The 17,171-nt window shown below is 38.0% G+C and overlaps 1 protein-coding gene across 3 annotated transcripts in view; it reads right to left on the bottom strand.

Annotated features, from left to right (window-relative positions):
- SNX13 (sorting nexin 13) overlaps positions 1 to 10,560 on the bottom strand; it is a 128,035-nt gene extending 117,475 nt beyond the window's left edge. The window contains exon 1 of one of the 3 annotated variants that reach the window (XM_045793094.2): positions 9,739 to 10,560. In XM_045793094.2, the coding sequence (XP_045649050.2) occupies positions 9,739 to 10,368 (630 nt within the window). In that variant the 5' untranslated portion in view covers positions 10,369 to 10,560. The remainder of the gene's footprint in view (positions 1 to 9,738) is intronic. The other 2 variants (XM_045793093.2, XM_045793092.2) reach the window with 2 other exon arrangements.
- Positions 10,561 to 17,171: the final 6,611 nt, after the last annotated feature.

The following is a 17,171-nucleotide window of genomic DNA, read 5'->3' as shown; positions in this document are numbered from 1 at the left end:
CTAAATTTTGCATTAGTGCATATTACTTGATTGAATATTCTAAGTTATCAGACATTAATTTTCTGAGCTTTAGTTCATAAAACACATTTTTAATAAATTATAAAATACTCTCAAGCCTAGTTGATTTTTCTAAAATTTTTAGTAATCAACACACCCACTCTGTAAAATACGTTATTTCAGGGTTTTTTTCCTCTTTGCTGTTATACCTTTCAAGCTACCTCCAACTTCCCCCTACCCCATTTTCTTTTACTCTGCTAACTTTTACCAGGATTAGACTATTCCAAAGGTTTAAGTGTTGAGCACTTAGGTGCTACTCAAGAAAATGTGTCAGATGTTAGTAATTAACATCAGGTATAAAAATAGCTGATTATATTAATAACTGCAGTCTGATTAAATACCCTGAGAAAAATATGCCATCTCAAATAAACTCGAGAAGAGACATCAAGAACAAATCTAAAGTACAATATTATGACTTAAAGAAACACTGGATAACACATATCTTAAAATCAGACCAATCACTTCCCAAAATTTATGTAATAACTAAAATAAAATGAAATTTTATTTCATATTTAACTCTTCCATTAACACTGCACAGCTTCAATCAGTTTTATCATTTCCAAGCCTCAAATGATGGTGAATCCAAAAGCCATTCTCCACAAATGCGTGCTGTCACACAACCCTAGCCTTAAAAGTCACAATACAAAGAATCATACACTATCTCTAGAGGGCGAAACTATAGCCAGGCTAAAAATAGCTGCAGGGTTTCAGGAGCAAAACCAATTCAGGTTTAAGCACAGTAACATCCAAGGACTCTCCAATCATGCAGAGCTCCAGTGAAAAGCAAAAGCAGGACTCGCCCTGGGGATTTCACAGATGCATCAGAATAAAAAGGTTCCTCAGGAAATTGGGAAAAATAGTGCAATACACCAACAGCAGTAAATTATTCCAGTTGATGTATATGAAGTGTCTGGTACTAACTTAAAGATCATAAACCAGTTTAATTTTCACAGCGGAACATAGAACTGTTTCATTGAACTTTTCTGATACATATCATTTCTGAATTTATAATGGAATTGCAGGTGGCTGAAATGATCTAACAATGTTCTGTCTCTAACAATGACACTGAGAGGCTTTTCAATCAAGAGATTATGGCAGCAGCTGCCCTCCCTGAAAATGTACCCCACAAATAACTTTTTGAAATCCATGACCAAATTTTTACTCATACTTGCAAACTTTCAAGATAATATTAAAGGTTATACAAACTGCGAAACACTCAACAAAACACCACAAAAATCAGCATTATTGTACTGTTTGAAACAAAGCTTTATCTAGTTCAGGAATACACATTTTAAGTAGTACACATAAAATCATAATAAAAATCAAGTATTAAGAGATACAAGATAAAATCTAAGTTGTTCTTGCATTTGTAATCGGTCATATGAAAATAAGATCACTCTAACCAATTTTTACCTGTAAGAAAAATTAAGACAGAAATACATTCTAAAGAAAAGCTTGGTGTTCAACTTTTTTTTGGTCAAACTTCTTTGATTTTTGTGATCCCAAACACAATATTCAACCACAGTGTCCTATTAAAAAATATCTAATGAACACTGATAGTAACCAATCCTTGAAAGGTAATTAATATGATAGCATAAATTTATGGCAGACAATTTTTGTCTTAATTATTTTTCACATTTACCTTAATCTTACTGAAAAGAATATTTAACATTCATTCCCCCAACAGATATTTAGTGAGGACACTAGATGTTAAGCTCTATTCCAGGTACTGGGAACACAACCGTGAGCCCCATCTTCAGGAGTTTACATTCAGTAGGGAAGAAACACAAAATAAACATATAAATGAATATATAATAGATGAGGGTGGAGATTAAGCATTACTTTCATCAGGGTAATGGAATTCCGCTGGATCCTTCAGTAGACAAAGGTAATCCCTTAAGGAGCTTTAAGGAGTCTTTTCAGGAAAGAACAACAAAGAACGTGACAAATTCAGATTTTTTTTTTTTTTTTTACCTCTTGATTCTTTTATTTTTCATTTATTATGAATTAGCCTGGAGCAAATACGGATGGGAGAGATGGGTTGACTCTTCAATAGCAAGGAGAAACTCATTTTAGAGCTGCCATCTCATCCAAACTGGTAGTTTTACCTGGAGTTATAAAGCTAATGCAAGTAATTACCTTCTAATTACATATTCCAACCTTTTCTTCTGCTTAATTTTTCATCCTTTAATTATGTTATCTGTTTTATTTTGACAAAAGACCTCAAGGCTTCAGCGGAATGATTGCCGAACTGGCACAAACTGAGCTCTGAGAGTGAATTTTCTGAGGGCAGGTTTCAGATCTGACTCACCATTCGAGCACCAGAGCTTCTCATGTGCCTACCACACAGCAGGTGTATTTGTTCGGTGAACAAATTAAACCGCAAAAATTAATCTCTAGTACAAGTTATAACCAAAGCTTTACAAAAATTACCCTAAACAACAGCTTTTCCTTTCAAGAATTGATCAGGGTTGATTAAAAGATTTCTTTTCCCACAAATATTTGAGAATATGTAGAAATGACTGCTAACCCTCAAATAAGTAACCTTGAAATTTTCTAAATATTTTTTGGAACTTCTCTTTCAAAAATCCTTTGGACTCAGTTTACCGACTACAGAGGAAACTAACCTCATTATTAGTTTGCAAGACATGCTCTCAGTCTACTCTTTATTTTTTTTTCTTTCACTTCTTTTAATCTCTTCTGTGCCTCCCCTATAACTGCACCAATAGCCAGGGGGCACTCTCTTTCTCCAGAGATCCATTCATCCACCCGCTAAGAAGCCAATGAGCCATAAAGCTAGATGGAGCCTAGGACTTGGGTTCCATACCAGTGCAAGGCATACAGAAAAAAACCCTGATGTATTAACCACTAATATTTGTATAATGACTGACAATTTACAGAGCTGTACTCTCTATCATTTTATCTGATCTTCACAACAATATGAGAGCAGCTAGGAAGTGCTATTATTATCCAATTTTATAAAGAAGGAAACCAAGACTCAGAAATTTCAAACCACTTCCCTAATGTCACATCATAAATAAGTGAAGTTGGGACTCATCCCTATACTACTTAACATATAGGTTATCTGTCTTGCTTCACTACTGTTGTAGGTGTAATTTATTGATAGACGTGAGGATGAATCACCACCAAGAGTCCAGGCTATTTATTCACTCAATTTTAACCCCTTTTGTTAATGGTAAAATAGTTTAAAAGCTGTCCACTTGCTTTAATTCAAAGTTCCCTCTCCTCCCAAATATTTAAAGTGTTGTAGTATCAAAACTAAACCTGAGATAGAAAGTCAATTTTAGATTACCATCAGTAGAGAGGGCACTTAATGGTCTGAAAAACCACAAATTTTCAAAACATATTTAAAAAGCCATACCCTGGGAACCTCACTCAGGGAATGCCATCAAGTCACTTAGCTTCACCACCAAATGAGTGACCAGCACTGAAAACTTCCCCATGATAGAACCTATTTTCTTCCTCTTCCAAAAGCTCATGCTCCTTCCTTTTCCATCATTACTCAACTAACACGGCTTGGTTGATTCTACCTGAAGCAAATCTTACACCCCTTTTCTTCTCCCTTTAAAGAGATTTCTCTTCATTCCACAGTTACACTAGAAATGAGACTAAACGAAGTAAGCATGAGCACATCTAACAAGACTAGATTAATACATAAAACACCCTATATAATCTGCGAAAAGCTATATATATATGCTGGCAATTACTACATAAAGAGATGAAAAGCAAATACATTTTCCAGGGGCCTTATGACATAAAACCAATACCTTTAATCTTTTTTTTTTAAGATTTTATTTGTTGTCAGAGAGAGAGAGTGCACACAAGCAAGGGGAGAGCGATGGCAAAGAGAAGCAGGCTCCCTACTGAGCAGGGAGCCCAACGTGACTGACCCCAGGACCCTGGGATCATGACCTGAGTTGAAGCAGATACTTAAGGGACTGAGCCACCCAGGCATCCCTACCTTTAATCTTTAAAACTACAAACATTTCTACTTATTTCTTAGTTCTTCTCCCAAATTTAATTCCATATTTCCCCAAATAAAATAATTTCATAAACTTGTAGCAAATAATATAATACTTTTTTTTAAGATTTTATTTATTTATTTATTTATTTATTTATTTATTTATTTATTTGACAGAGAGAGATTGAGAGCAAGCAAGCATGAGCCAGGGGAGGGGCAGAGAAGCAGACTCCCCACTGAGCAGGGAGCCCTGGGGACTGGACTGACTCTGGGATCCTGACCTGAGCCGAAGGCAGATGCTTACCCGACTGAGCCACGTAGGTGCCCAATATAACACTTTTAACCATAAACATACAGATTAGTTAAGAAAATATTTTATCAATGTCTATGGAAAACTGGCCAACAAACTTAGGAACAATCCATCCAAACACCAGAGTCATATACACTGATATCTCCCTATCTAGGACTCCCAAGGATAGTTACGAAAAACTAAAACCTCTATTTTAATATTTCAAAATACTGAATGGAAGACATGTTTAATATAAAGTTGTAGGGCATAACTAAACTGACACATATATTTGCTTCTGCTTGAAATTCTATCAACTAGCTAGCAACCTGCTGATCAGGATTGATGAACAAGGGGTATACGTGTGCTAGATTAATAAAACATAATGAAAATATTTATGAATATAATTTATAAACTCGGAAAATCTGGAATCAAAAGGGGAAAAAAATAAATCAAAGGCCTTTTAAAATTCTTTTTTTTTTTTTTTTTAGGATATTATTTTTAAGTGATCTCTACACCCAACATCGGGCTTAAACTCAACAATCCTGAGATCCAAAGTCACACATTTTACCAACTGAGCCAGCCAGGTGCCCCACCCCTTTAAAATTGTTGAGAAATGGTTGGCAATATTCAAGTCGGCTTATCAACAAAAGATTCTAAACAATGTTGTGTGTACAGTTACCAGCCAGCCTCATCCTAGACAGTGATGTCCTTCCATTCTCTATAAAATCTCTTTCCTACTTTTCAACATCCTTTAAATGCCAATGGAGCTATGATTCTTGTTCTGATTAAAAGCCTTTACAGTACCATTAATCATTTAAAAAAGAGCTCATTAAAGACTAACGCATCCCAAGAATATTTCCCTTAACAAATATACTAACAAAAAGCAAGTCATAATTTTATATTAAACATTATGGGCAAGAGTGTTTTTTAAAAAAGCCCCCCAAAATCCTTCCTTGCTTCACAACTCATCACATCTCAGGATTTTCCAGAGAGACACAAAATAAACTCTGTTTCTGTATTAGAGTTCTCCAGAGAAACAGAACCAATAAGAAACATAGTTTTTTTAAGGAGGTTTATTATGAAGGGCTGGTTCACATGATTATGGGGGCTGAGAAGTCCCACAATCTGCCATCTGAAAGCCAGAGACCCAGGAAAACTAGTGGTAATTCAGTCCAAAGGCCTGAGAACCAGGGGACCAATGATATAAATCCCAGTCCAAGGGAGAAGATAAAATGAGGTGTCATGTTCCAGCTCTAGCAGTAAGGCAGGGGGGGAAAAGGGGCAAATTCCTCCACCGGCAGTTTTATTCAGGCCCTCCAGGGATTAGAGAGTGCCCACCCATAACAGGTAGAGCAATCTACTAAAGAAAAGTCCAGTGATTCACATGCTAATCTCATCCTCCTCCATATACACCCTAAGAGACACACCCAGAAATACTGTTTAATCTGGGCACCCCATGGCCAGTTAAACTGACAAATAAAATTACCCATCACATGGTTAAACAACTTTGCGATATAATGTAAATTCTATCACCTTTGAGAGCAAATCACCTATCAAAAGCTATGAAAAATCTCAAAAGAACAAACCTATTAACATCCTTTGTGCAAATACCTTCAAAATGTATTTGAAACACAAAATTTTATTCTCTTAACAACTATTAACCTGCGACTTGCAAAAGTGCTACAAAGTGCGCCTTTTCCCGTCTGTGTCCTATTTGTTAACCACAAAATCAACAATTAGTGTTAAGATATAAAAAACAATAAATCTGGGTGGCAGTAACTTAACACAAATATAAACCATTTTTATTTAACATTTACTAACACCTCACATTTGCCCACAACCCAAACTATTAAGCTTAAACAGCTACAATGTTTTACTCCATTGTTTTTAAAAGCACAAGACAAATGTCAACAGGCTGGTAACTGGTTGTTATACAAAAAATAACCTCCAGAGTATACCACAGCTCTGGTTTAAATTCAACATATTTTCCTACATCTCCTATACTTTTAGTCGTCTATAATAGTAAATGCTCAGAATCATCACCCTAATAGTTTTTGAAAAAAGTTTAAAAATATGTTTAATAAAAATTCATTGATAAATACTTCTTTATATCCTAATATATTTCATTATATTCTAATGTTGTGAAAATTCAGATTAATTGAAACAAATCCTCAAGTAAACACCCCATACCCAAATTCTGATATATGCAAATTTATACTTTCTTTTTAAAACAGAGGAATGGAGGGTGAATAGGTATTAAACAAATAATTTTCAAGTATACTATGACAAACAGGAGTAACATTAAGAGTAAGAAGTCCTAACAGGGGCAAAGACAGTATAAGGGGAAAAAGATTAACTAGACATTTAAAACAAATCTGTCATGCCTATGTGGAAAATGCTAAAGACACACAGATATGGCTAGCAAGTCTTCTAAATATTTCATTTGTATTGAGAATGAAAATAATACAAATTGAAGCCAAAAAGTTTAAATCGAAAACTATGTTAACTGCCCTTTAGGGGGGGAAAAAAAAAAAGCAAGAGGACCTACTGGGGCTGTACTTTCAATTCAACACTAATCATCACAGGTTTCAAAGTTCAACATACATACTAATTTGCTAAACTAGGTAATTTTTCCTTTAACATAAGATGGCCCTTAATTGATCACTTGCATAGTTTCTCATTTCTGAAAAGGCTTCAAAGATCTATTTTGACAAAACGCAAAACTGAAGTTTCATATGTTTATCACTACTGTTACTATTATGTATCTATACACTTGGCATCCTCATCCTGGTTCGAAAAAAAAAAAAAAACTTATACCTAAAAATAGTCTACTGATTATTTTCAGCTACAAAAGAAAATTAATGATACATTCCATACTGAGCCACAAAAACCGCACACCATGTGGAATAAAAGGACCTAGGTGTGACTCCTAGTTCCACCACCTGTTATATAACTTTAAGCAAACTATTTTAACTCTCAGTCTTCTCGTCTGGCTATTGAGGACAGTATCTTCTACCTCAATGCTGAGATGTCAAAGAACGAAGCAGACAGTACAATTCACCACTTTCTGAGCACAGGGTCTCCTTGCTGAACAAGACATTCTTTTGTAACGTAGCTCATCATTATATATGTTAAGATCTAACATGAATTAAATCACTTCCCCTAATATCTCCTGATCTGTGCTAGAAGGAAGAGAAGCAGTAAAAACAGAGTCCCATACTACTAATTTTTTAGTAACAAATATTGAGTAAAATTTTATATCTAATATACTTCAAAATAGGACTATTTCTGAGCCTTAAAAACAGAAGGCTAAGGTAAAGCAAAAAGTCTTTCTCAAGTATAATTCTCAGTTTACCTACTGAAATTGTGGACAAGAAACTAGTATATTATAAAATCTATTGAGAGAGCTGAAAATTACTCACTGAAAGCTATACAGTCAGAATTCTGTACTAAGTCAGATGGGATTCGAGTTTCGCATTTGCCACTAATAAATGTTGACCTTGGACCAGTCTCTGAGCTTCAGTTTTCTAATCTGTAAAATGACTACTAAAAACCAAGATAAAATACAAGTACCATTTAATCTGGGCCGTCCTTCAGGAAGGGAATCCAATGTAGTAGTTAACAGAATGGACTTGGCAGGGACTGCCAAGGTGGGAAACCTGGCTCAGCCACTTACAAGCTGTGCGCCAATAAACACACACAAAGTACTACAGTACATCTTACTAGCATCAATGACGCACTGTTTAAAGCATTTCACTGAAACACGAAATAATTTTACAATACAGAAGCTTAGAAGGTACAGTCCTTCCAAATCAAGACACTAGCAATTTACTAGCAGACACTGAGCTCATGTGATAGCATTACAACTCTTTAAAACATGCTAACCTAAGCCAAGTTTCATCAGAAGATCATGTCATAAAATATCATACATTAAAGACACCACTGAAGCTTATTATAAGGCTAATTATTCTCACCAAAATACCACACTGAAGGTAAAAATAGAATTTCTGCTACCTAGATCTCTTTTTTTAACCTAATACTGCTAATGACAATAGAAACTTATGATGTATCCTAATCTCCAAGAATTAAACTCCAAGAATGAAAACAAAAATGTGGAATTTAGAAATACTAAGTGAACTACAAACTACTAGAAATAAGAAGTTCATGAATTAAAATCAACCAGTAAGTATTTACCAGATACATCATATTCCAGGCTCTGCTCACTGATCAAGTGCAAATACCAAAGTGTGACTTCCTGAGAGTTTATCAAATTGGAAACGCAAGTAAATCCTTTTTCATCACATTTTAACACAACAAAAGCCACTCATCTACAAACGTTTTTATTTCCTTTTGGCCCAGGTAGGAATACTTCCCGCCGCCCATTAAAATTGTTTCCTATCCTTAACTCAGCCCACAAAGATGCCCAAACTAGTCCCTGACAGCTGACATCCGAACCTTCAAAGGACTTCAAGCCAGTAGCTTCTAAGACATTTCCTCAAATCCACAAGCTGCAGAATTTATCTTCAATGACGCCTACACCAGCATATACCACTACACATAACTGTGTTAACCCACATAACTTGTGGGTCAAGTATCTAATGAGACCAATTTAGTTCTTCCCCTTAAAGTATTGCTAGTAAAGGCAAACTCTACTTCTTCAAAAAGTCTGCTTTTTGCAATGGACATGAGGCACTAGAAAAGGGAAACTGATTGGCTAGTCATAGGTGCCCTACTTCCATTTCAGGTCCAAGTTTAAAAAAAAAAACCAAAACTGTTCCACAAAGGGTACCAAGGGAGCCTTAAGAAAATCAAGAGTGTAGATGCTAAACTGAACTTCTGATTCCTACGATTTAAAAAGGTGACGGGGGTGGGGAGGCGGTGATATAACTGGGCTATTCTAGTGTCGCTTGAGAAAGAAGGTCCACTTCACGAAGTAGGCAAAGTAGGGGGTGGGTAAAAACCGGCCTGGCCAAGTGACAATCCCAGGATGCTGACCGAGCTTGGAGGTGGAGGGCCCTGGAGGCCAGGGAGATATCGGGCAAACCGTAGGGGAACAGGAACCAGGAGCAACGCAGAAAGACCAACGCTGCCAGAGAGCAGAGTGTAAGGGGACACCACGAAGGAAGCGATGAGTTAGGAGGTAGCGACAGCAGGAGGGTGACCAGTGCCACGGGAGACGGGCAAGTGGCAACTGCGAAAGAAGAGGCACAGCAGCCGGAGGTGGTGGGACTCTGTTGAGTCAGCACAGCTCCTATTCAGGGGGCACTTGTAGGATCCCCGCTGCTCCTCGGGCCCCGGGGCCCGCTACGGAAGGTCAGGCCCTCGGGCGGGAGAAATGATGTTCTCGGAAGAGCTGGCGCCGGCCCCTTCCCCATTTCACAGGTAAACACTGGCCGCCGTCGCCGCTTACCTCTGTTAACATTATTACACCCCGGGGAAGTGAGCTCCTCCCTAGCCTCGCCGCATGGCAACAGCCGTAGCAGCAGCGAAAACTGCCCGAGCCGCCGCCAACGGCCGAAACAGCTCCTTCAGTCCTCTCCCGGGCGGCGGCTTTACTCGGCTTCGCTGGCTTCCCCCCGGCCCGGCTACTCGCGACGGACGCGCCGCCATCTTGGAAGAGCGACGTCCGCGTCTCTCTGCGACGTGCGCTCCCATTGGTGGGTGCAGGAGCCGCCGGCGACTCGTGACCGTCTCCATGGCGCCGGCGCGTGGGGAAGTGGAGGCGGACTCCTCGCGGCCCACTCGGCCACGGCGGTGAGGCCTCCAAAGCTGGGTTCCCAGGCCGACTTGGGAGTGACGGGAGTGGAGAAGCGGCCCGGCGCAGGGTCAGCCCGGGAGCCGGCGCGCGCGCCCGCGGAGTTCGCTCGTCCTCCGCCGCACGCCGGAGTAGGCTCACTCTGGGGTGGAGCGAGACCGGCAGAGACCGAGCCTTCGACTGATGGCGCTGCGGACCTCGCGCGTCTCGGGGACAAGGCGGCAGATGTCCTGTAGAGAAACTTCCCTCTCGCATTTCCTTTGCCCAGAGGCGACCGAAGAGCATGAGGAGGGTTGACTTCTTTCGCGAATGGGGTTAAATATGATCTGAAACTGCTCCCCGCGCAGTTGCTCTCTTCTGAACTTTGACAGAAACTTTCCTTTGTCCTCACCAGTCGTCGGCGAACCCTCTTCTGGGGTGTGCGACAGGTTGTAGAATCGATACAGGCATATCAGCTTTACCCACGGTTCAGCAGTTAGGACGGTAGCAGATTAGGTGATTGGCCAGCACCTGCATAACAATGAGGGCTTAGTTTCGCTGCTTCTAAGAAACCCCCCCCCCCCCCCGCCAAAAAAAAGTAAAGCCACTTTTGCTTTTTAACTGCCATCTCTACAGCTCTACTGGCTTCTTAATACAATATGTTTGTGTATCAGGGTGAGCAAATTTCAGCAGGTGTCATTGTAAATAGTGCCAGCTTAAAATGGGACTGAACTCTGGCACTCTGCATAGAAGCCCCTGACACTGACACCATTCTGAATCTACCAAAATGGGTTACAATGTGTGGAATTGGAGGCAGTCACTTCTACCTGAATTTGAATGAATGTAGTTTACCCGAACCTGCTGCCAAAGTGTGTTATTCTGTTGGGTGTTAGAAGCTAGTTTACAAGGAAATTTGAAGATTTTCAGGTTTGGAATGCAGAAAACCCTTCCATCTCTTTTTTTAAGGGAGTACGAAGGCATTTGGGAAAACTAACGCCAATAGTTCATTCCCCTCTCCAGAATCTCCTTCCCCACACCTCAGCTCCTTTCCTTCACAATGGTACTATTCTATAAAATGAAATTTACTTAACACATTATTCTTATATTCTCAAAATATCAAGTGAAGGCATTACAAACCTGTGTTAACACCAAGGAAACAAAATTGTTCATTTAGATAGTTCGGTAGAAATTCAAGAAAAACCCTCATTTTACTGCATTTAATTGAGGCAAAGTAGTTTTTGTTGTTTTGATCTACATCTGATACATAATTTCCATATTACTGGCCCAGCAGAATTCTGACCTCTGCAACACATAAAATGTGTTAACTAGTATTGACAGATTAAGCCGTGAATAGGAAATACGATCGGAAAATACTGTCTGGACTAAGATATTAAGGGAAACTAAGAGATACTAGAGACAACAAGGAAGCTGGAAAAAGATACTGTTCCAACCTGTAAGTAAGAAAACAGAGAAGGAGACATTAATATTTAAGATATCAGCTGGTGAATTAAAACTGTAATTTAGGTGTCTAGCCCTGAGTATTTAACTTTTTGCACATATTTTCCCATTCCAAGAGCAATACATTTTCATCTATTCGAAAGGTGGTAAAGTAAGTGTAGACATAACATGAGGTTTGTAGCAACCTGTAATGTGACCTGAGCATGCTTTTAACATTTAAGAGTTTATCAGTGGACCTAGGAGCGAACCAAAATCATCCTACCTGTTTTCTCAGCCAGTCCTTTCTGTGACCTAAAAAACTCTATGCTAGCTAGCGTCCCAAGCCCCTCCTCACATCCACCTCTCTGACCTCATTTCTACTAAGCGCTATGTTCCAGCTTTCCTGCTCCTATAACAGCAAGGCATGTTCTTTCCTTGGGGCCTTTGCACTGACTGGTATTTCATTAGAAGGATCTTTCCACCAAATACCTGCATGGCTAGATCCCTCACTACTGTCTGATCTTTGCTCAAATGTCACCTTTTTCAAAGAAGCCTACTCTGACCATCCCATTTAAAATGTTGCCTGTCCCCATCCTCCTCCCCTGCTTCAGTTTTCTTTATAACTCTTACACCTTCTAACATAATTACTATTTTTCTTCCTATTGTCTTCCCTCCATGAAAACGTAAGCTCCACAAGGTCAGGGATTTTTTTTTTGTTCTGTTCGGTGATGTTTCCCCAGCACCTAGAGTACTAAGACTATTGCATGAAACATAGTAGACAATAAATATTTAAGTGAATGGGTAAATCATTTCCAAAAAGACCTCAAAAGGAAAAAGCCTAACTAAAATGATTTAAAACAAAATCTTTGGTGTTGAAAGTTTAATTTTTTTTAAAAATTGGCCATTGCGTGTTCTTACCTTGCAATTATGGGGGTAGTTACTTTTATTGTCACTAGAATGCTGGAGAGAAGTTTATGACAAAGGTGAGCTACACCTTTATTTTTGATGGTGGTAATGGGATGAGGAATAAAAAAGATAAAATATGTTAAAAACAAACATTTATCTTGGGCATGAGTTAAAATTAACTTACTAGCAAGGGGAGCAACAAACTGAATATGGTATGCCATTTCAGTGAGTTATGGTAATTGAGGAATTATATAGTTGGGAAAGAATGTTTACAGAATCAGCTAGCTTAAAATAAGCACCTAATTTGGTACAGATTACAGTTGCATTCCATGTGGTCTTGAAAACATCCTATCAGTTGTTACAAAGGAAACCGGGAACCAGCTGATCTGAAATGCTGGCTGCTTTGGCTATCAATCAGAAATTCACAACAAAACAATCCGTCTTAAGAAACACATGATAAGGGTATTTACGTGGCTCTTCCTGCAAAAGGTTTGATTCCCCCAACAGCAGTGTCCAATCTGTCCAATTAACACAGGAAGGGATGACAAAGAGGTCAGAGGCAAAAATCAAGTGTGTGACGCTTTTAAACAGGCCACTGCCAGTGATTCTAAACCTCCAAGTAGCAATTTGGAATATCTAGTTCGCCTACTTTTTCATTTTAAAAAACAGAGAAAAAAATTCTACATATTCAGGTTGTTACAAATTGGCTACAATTCCTTTTGAAAAACTGGAAAAATACAGCATCAACCTTCTAAGCAAATCACAACTATCACACAGTTGTTATATTTTAATCTTCTGGTTTTTAAGCCATTTCGTTAACTCCAGTTTCTTCATAATACCATATCATCAGTGTCAACTACCATCACTCTGAACATTAAATAGTACTATGCATTCATTAACAAGGCCCAATATCAAAGCCAGTGAATCAGTAGTGAAGTAATGCTTTACCAACAGAGGAGACACGTTCTAAGAACAGACAACAGCAGGATATCCTGATCCTTTGTTATAGCTTTAGTAGGGCAACAGGAAGCAGAAATCTCTGGGCATTTAAGAGTGATCTGAAGTCTAGTTTCAAATAGCCCAGATTGTGCTTTTTTCTTGCGTAGTATTTTTTGAGGAAATACTGAGGCAGCTCAAGCCTAAGAAACTGAAACAGAGATAATATGAAGCTTTGGTACAATAGGTGCAGCCATAGCAAAATAATAACGTTCACATTTCAGAAGTATGAAGAGATCACTGGCAACCCCAGTCAATAGTTTTTAAAACAAATATTTTTACATCACAAAAATTAGACCTGGAGCACTTTTCAAGCACTTAATTCTCAATTATGAATACTATTTTTCCGTACTTATTATGGGCCAGGTACTGTAGGAGGTATTTTGCAGATATTATGCTTAACAATTGAAGAAGGCTGTCACAATAGATCTTATTACCCTTTGAGGCCATGACAAATTTAGCGAGTTGCCCCAAGTCACCTATCGAGGGTATATACTACCAACATCATTTATCACTGTTGATGTTGACTTCTATCAACCTGGCTGAGGTAGTGTTTGTCAGATTTCTCTGCTACAAAGTTACTGTTTTTTTCCCCTCTTTCCATACTACTACACTCCTTGGAAGAAAGTCACTATCAGCAGCCCACACACAAGGAGCCCAGAATCATGTTCCTTCTCCTTGAGGGCAGAGTATCTACTTAAATTATTTGGAATTATTTTGCATGGGAAATTTGTCTCTTCTCCATTTTTTTATCAATTCGATCATTTATATAAGTATGGACTCATAGATATTTATTTTATACTCTGGGTTAAATCCAACAGTTTTTTATTTTGTTGTCAGATTGTTTTGGCCATTGGGAATTCTTAGTTGCCCTATGTCCTCTTAATATACTCATATCAATGTGGGTAGCTTTTTGTTTTGTTTTTTGAGCACTTCCTTACTTTCTACAAGATACTCTAGATACTACAAAATGCTCCAGGGTCATTATACCCCAATCCTAGAATCAGCCATTTCTTTAAGGAATTTCCAGTTCCTTTATTGGAGATTGGTATTAGAAACCAAGACCTAGGCACTAGGTGTGTTGTTCTTTGCTACTCAGGGTGTCCTTTCTTTTCATCCCTTGCAACTGACAAAGCAAGGAAATACGTGTGTGTACACTAATCCATATCTATACATATTTCTGTATGTAACCATCTGTATTTATATTAAGCTAAACATGAGTTCATACTGATGTCTCCCAACTCTAACCCATTAACAGTGAATCATTCTAGCCTTCTCCCTTTGCTTATCTGCAAATTCCCACTCTAACAGTGGGAAACCTGGTTCCTACCATTTGCCATTCATTTGTTTAATTGTTTAATCTCAGTATACATGCATAGCAATATCAGAATTGTTAACCCTTGGGCAACAACCTGATCAACTAGAGTACAGTGTCTAGACACAATTCCTTTTGTCTTTAATCTTAGTAATTTCAGTTATTTCCAAAGTTGCTTCGTTCAGCTACCTTTCCCCCCACTTCCTTCAGTAAGGTTGTTTCATACGTTTGTAATATACTTAGATTCTCTTGTAGCACTCTACTCTCTTTTTTGAGATTCCCCCAACCTCCTAAATGATTTGATTTTTTCTCATTTGCACATAGTAAGTTTCACTCTTTGTGCTTTTTGACAACTACTTAACGTCTTATCATACAGAATAGCTTCACAGCTCTAAAACATAAAAGGAAAATACATAATGAAATTACTTTTACATTTTTATTTATAGACCCAAACAACTGATGATTTTACAGAAGAAACTTCACTTGGATATAGAGATATCAATAAAGATACACACATATATATTATATTTGATATATTAACTATGTAATTCTCTATGACACCTAATACTAAGTTCTTGCCATATGCCAGCCTCTGTTCTAAGTGCTTCACAACAACATGATGTTACAAATGATGAAACTGAAGCCCAGAGAATTACATTTTTTAGCTCAAGTTTACACAAGTAGTAGTGAAGTTGATATTAAATGAAAAAATTAAATATATGCACATATGTATGTGTGTGCGTGTATATATATCTCCCGTATAGTGATATAATTTAGTATTACATGTGTGTACATACTGTATCTTGAAGTATATTGACTTTAAAAATTAAAAATTTTCAATAATCATGTCCCTTGTTTCTTCTGTGAATCATAAGAACTGTGGCTGGACTTTGACCTCCTGTTTTTGCCTTCAGCCAAAGGAGGAAATGAGAAAAGGAATCAGTGCTCATAGACAGAACCTAATATGTCCCCATATTTAAGGCTTACCTCAGCTAGTTCCATTTTTACAGAGTAAGGGTGAAATCAAAGACTGCTATTATATTGTACCCTGCTTTACAGCTTAATAAGTAAGGTAAAAAACAAGATTATTCTAAAAATTACTATTGTTTTTAAATGGCAATATATTATGTTAATTGGCACAAAGTTCATTTGACCTGCCTTTACCCTTGCATATATGGTGACCTTTCTGTTTTAAATAAAAATTTCAAATTTATGGGATGTCTGGGTGGCCCAGTTGGTTAAGCATCTGCCTTTGGCTCAGGTCATGATCCCAGGGTCCTGGCATGGAGCCCAGTGTCAGGCTCCCTGCTCAGCAGGGGAGTCTGCTTTTCCCTCCCTCTCTACCCCTCCCCCAACTCGTGCATGCGCGCACACGCTGTCTCCTCTCTCTCTCTCAAATAAATAAAATCTTTTTAAAAAGTTTCAGGGCGCCTGGGCAACTCAGTCGGTTAAGCATCTGCCTTTCCGTCAGCTCAGTATCCTGAAGTCCTGGTATTGAGTCCCACATCAGGCTCCCTGCTTGGCAGAGAGTCTGCTTCTATCTCTGCACCTCACCCTGCTTGTGTTCTCTCTCTCTCAAATAAATAAATAAAATTTTTAAAAATATATTTAAAAATTTTAAAAACTTTCAAATTTAAACCTGTTAGTAATAAATGTACACATAATTACATTGAAAAGATATTAGACCTATGTGGAAGAAAATTAGTAAGAGCCCAAAAAGATTTACACTGTGGTCTCGTCTTTACTATTAAATAGGATTAAACCTTGGAAATGAAAATCCATCATTTGTTGAGTTTAGTGTCTTCTTCTGTAAAGTTAGGAGGTTAAACATATAATTAGATTAACACTAATATACTAATACACTGTGTACACAGTGTTATTTGAAACGTTTGGCAATGTCCTGTGGCTCAAGATCAAATGCTTTTTAAGGTTTTTGCAAGTTTAAAACTGTGGTACTTATGATAGCAAATAAGTTGCAGTTCATTTTCCTCTCACTTTCTTTTAACAAACATATTCATCATCACCTTTTTCAAAAACCTTGCTACAGAGCAGAGGCACACTCTGCACTCTGCTGTGAACTGTTATGTGCATGGTAATGAACTCCTCGAATTACCACCTTTCCACTTAAAATGAGACACCTCCTACCTTATAACAGCCATGTGTGTAAATATCCACGAACAGAGAAATCAGCAAACATATCAGGAAAAGTTCTGGTCTATAAAAAACAAAGCAAATAGGCAAATAAAAGGAATGTGAAATCAGGCTATTTATTCTTGAAATCTATAGGATATTCACCTAATATGGATGGATAAGATTTATCTTGTTCACTAAATCAGCAAAATGCAGAGGGCTTCACATTTGATTTTTAAAAATAGATGTCCTTTTTGGGTTTTCCTGTTGCTGGGGAAGTGTTCTTTCTGTTGCTAACAGAGCTAAATGTTCTGCTTTGAATGGG

The sequence above is a fragment of the Ursus americanus genome, chromosome 3 (assembly GCF_024610735.1).
Source record: "Ursus americanus isolate L20-20 chromosome 3, mUrsAme1.1.p, whole genome shotgun sequence".
NCBI classification, from domain to species: domain Eukaryota; kingdom Metazoa; phylum Chordata; class Mammalia; order Carnivora; family Ursidae; genus Ursus; species Ursus americanus.
The sequence above is the reverse complement of the archived record's forward strand: the minus strand, read 5'-3'. Positions and strand labels throughout refer to the sequence as shown.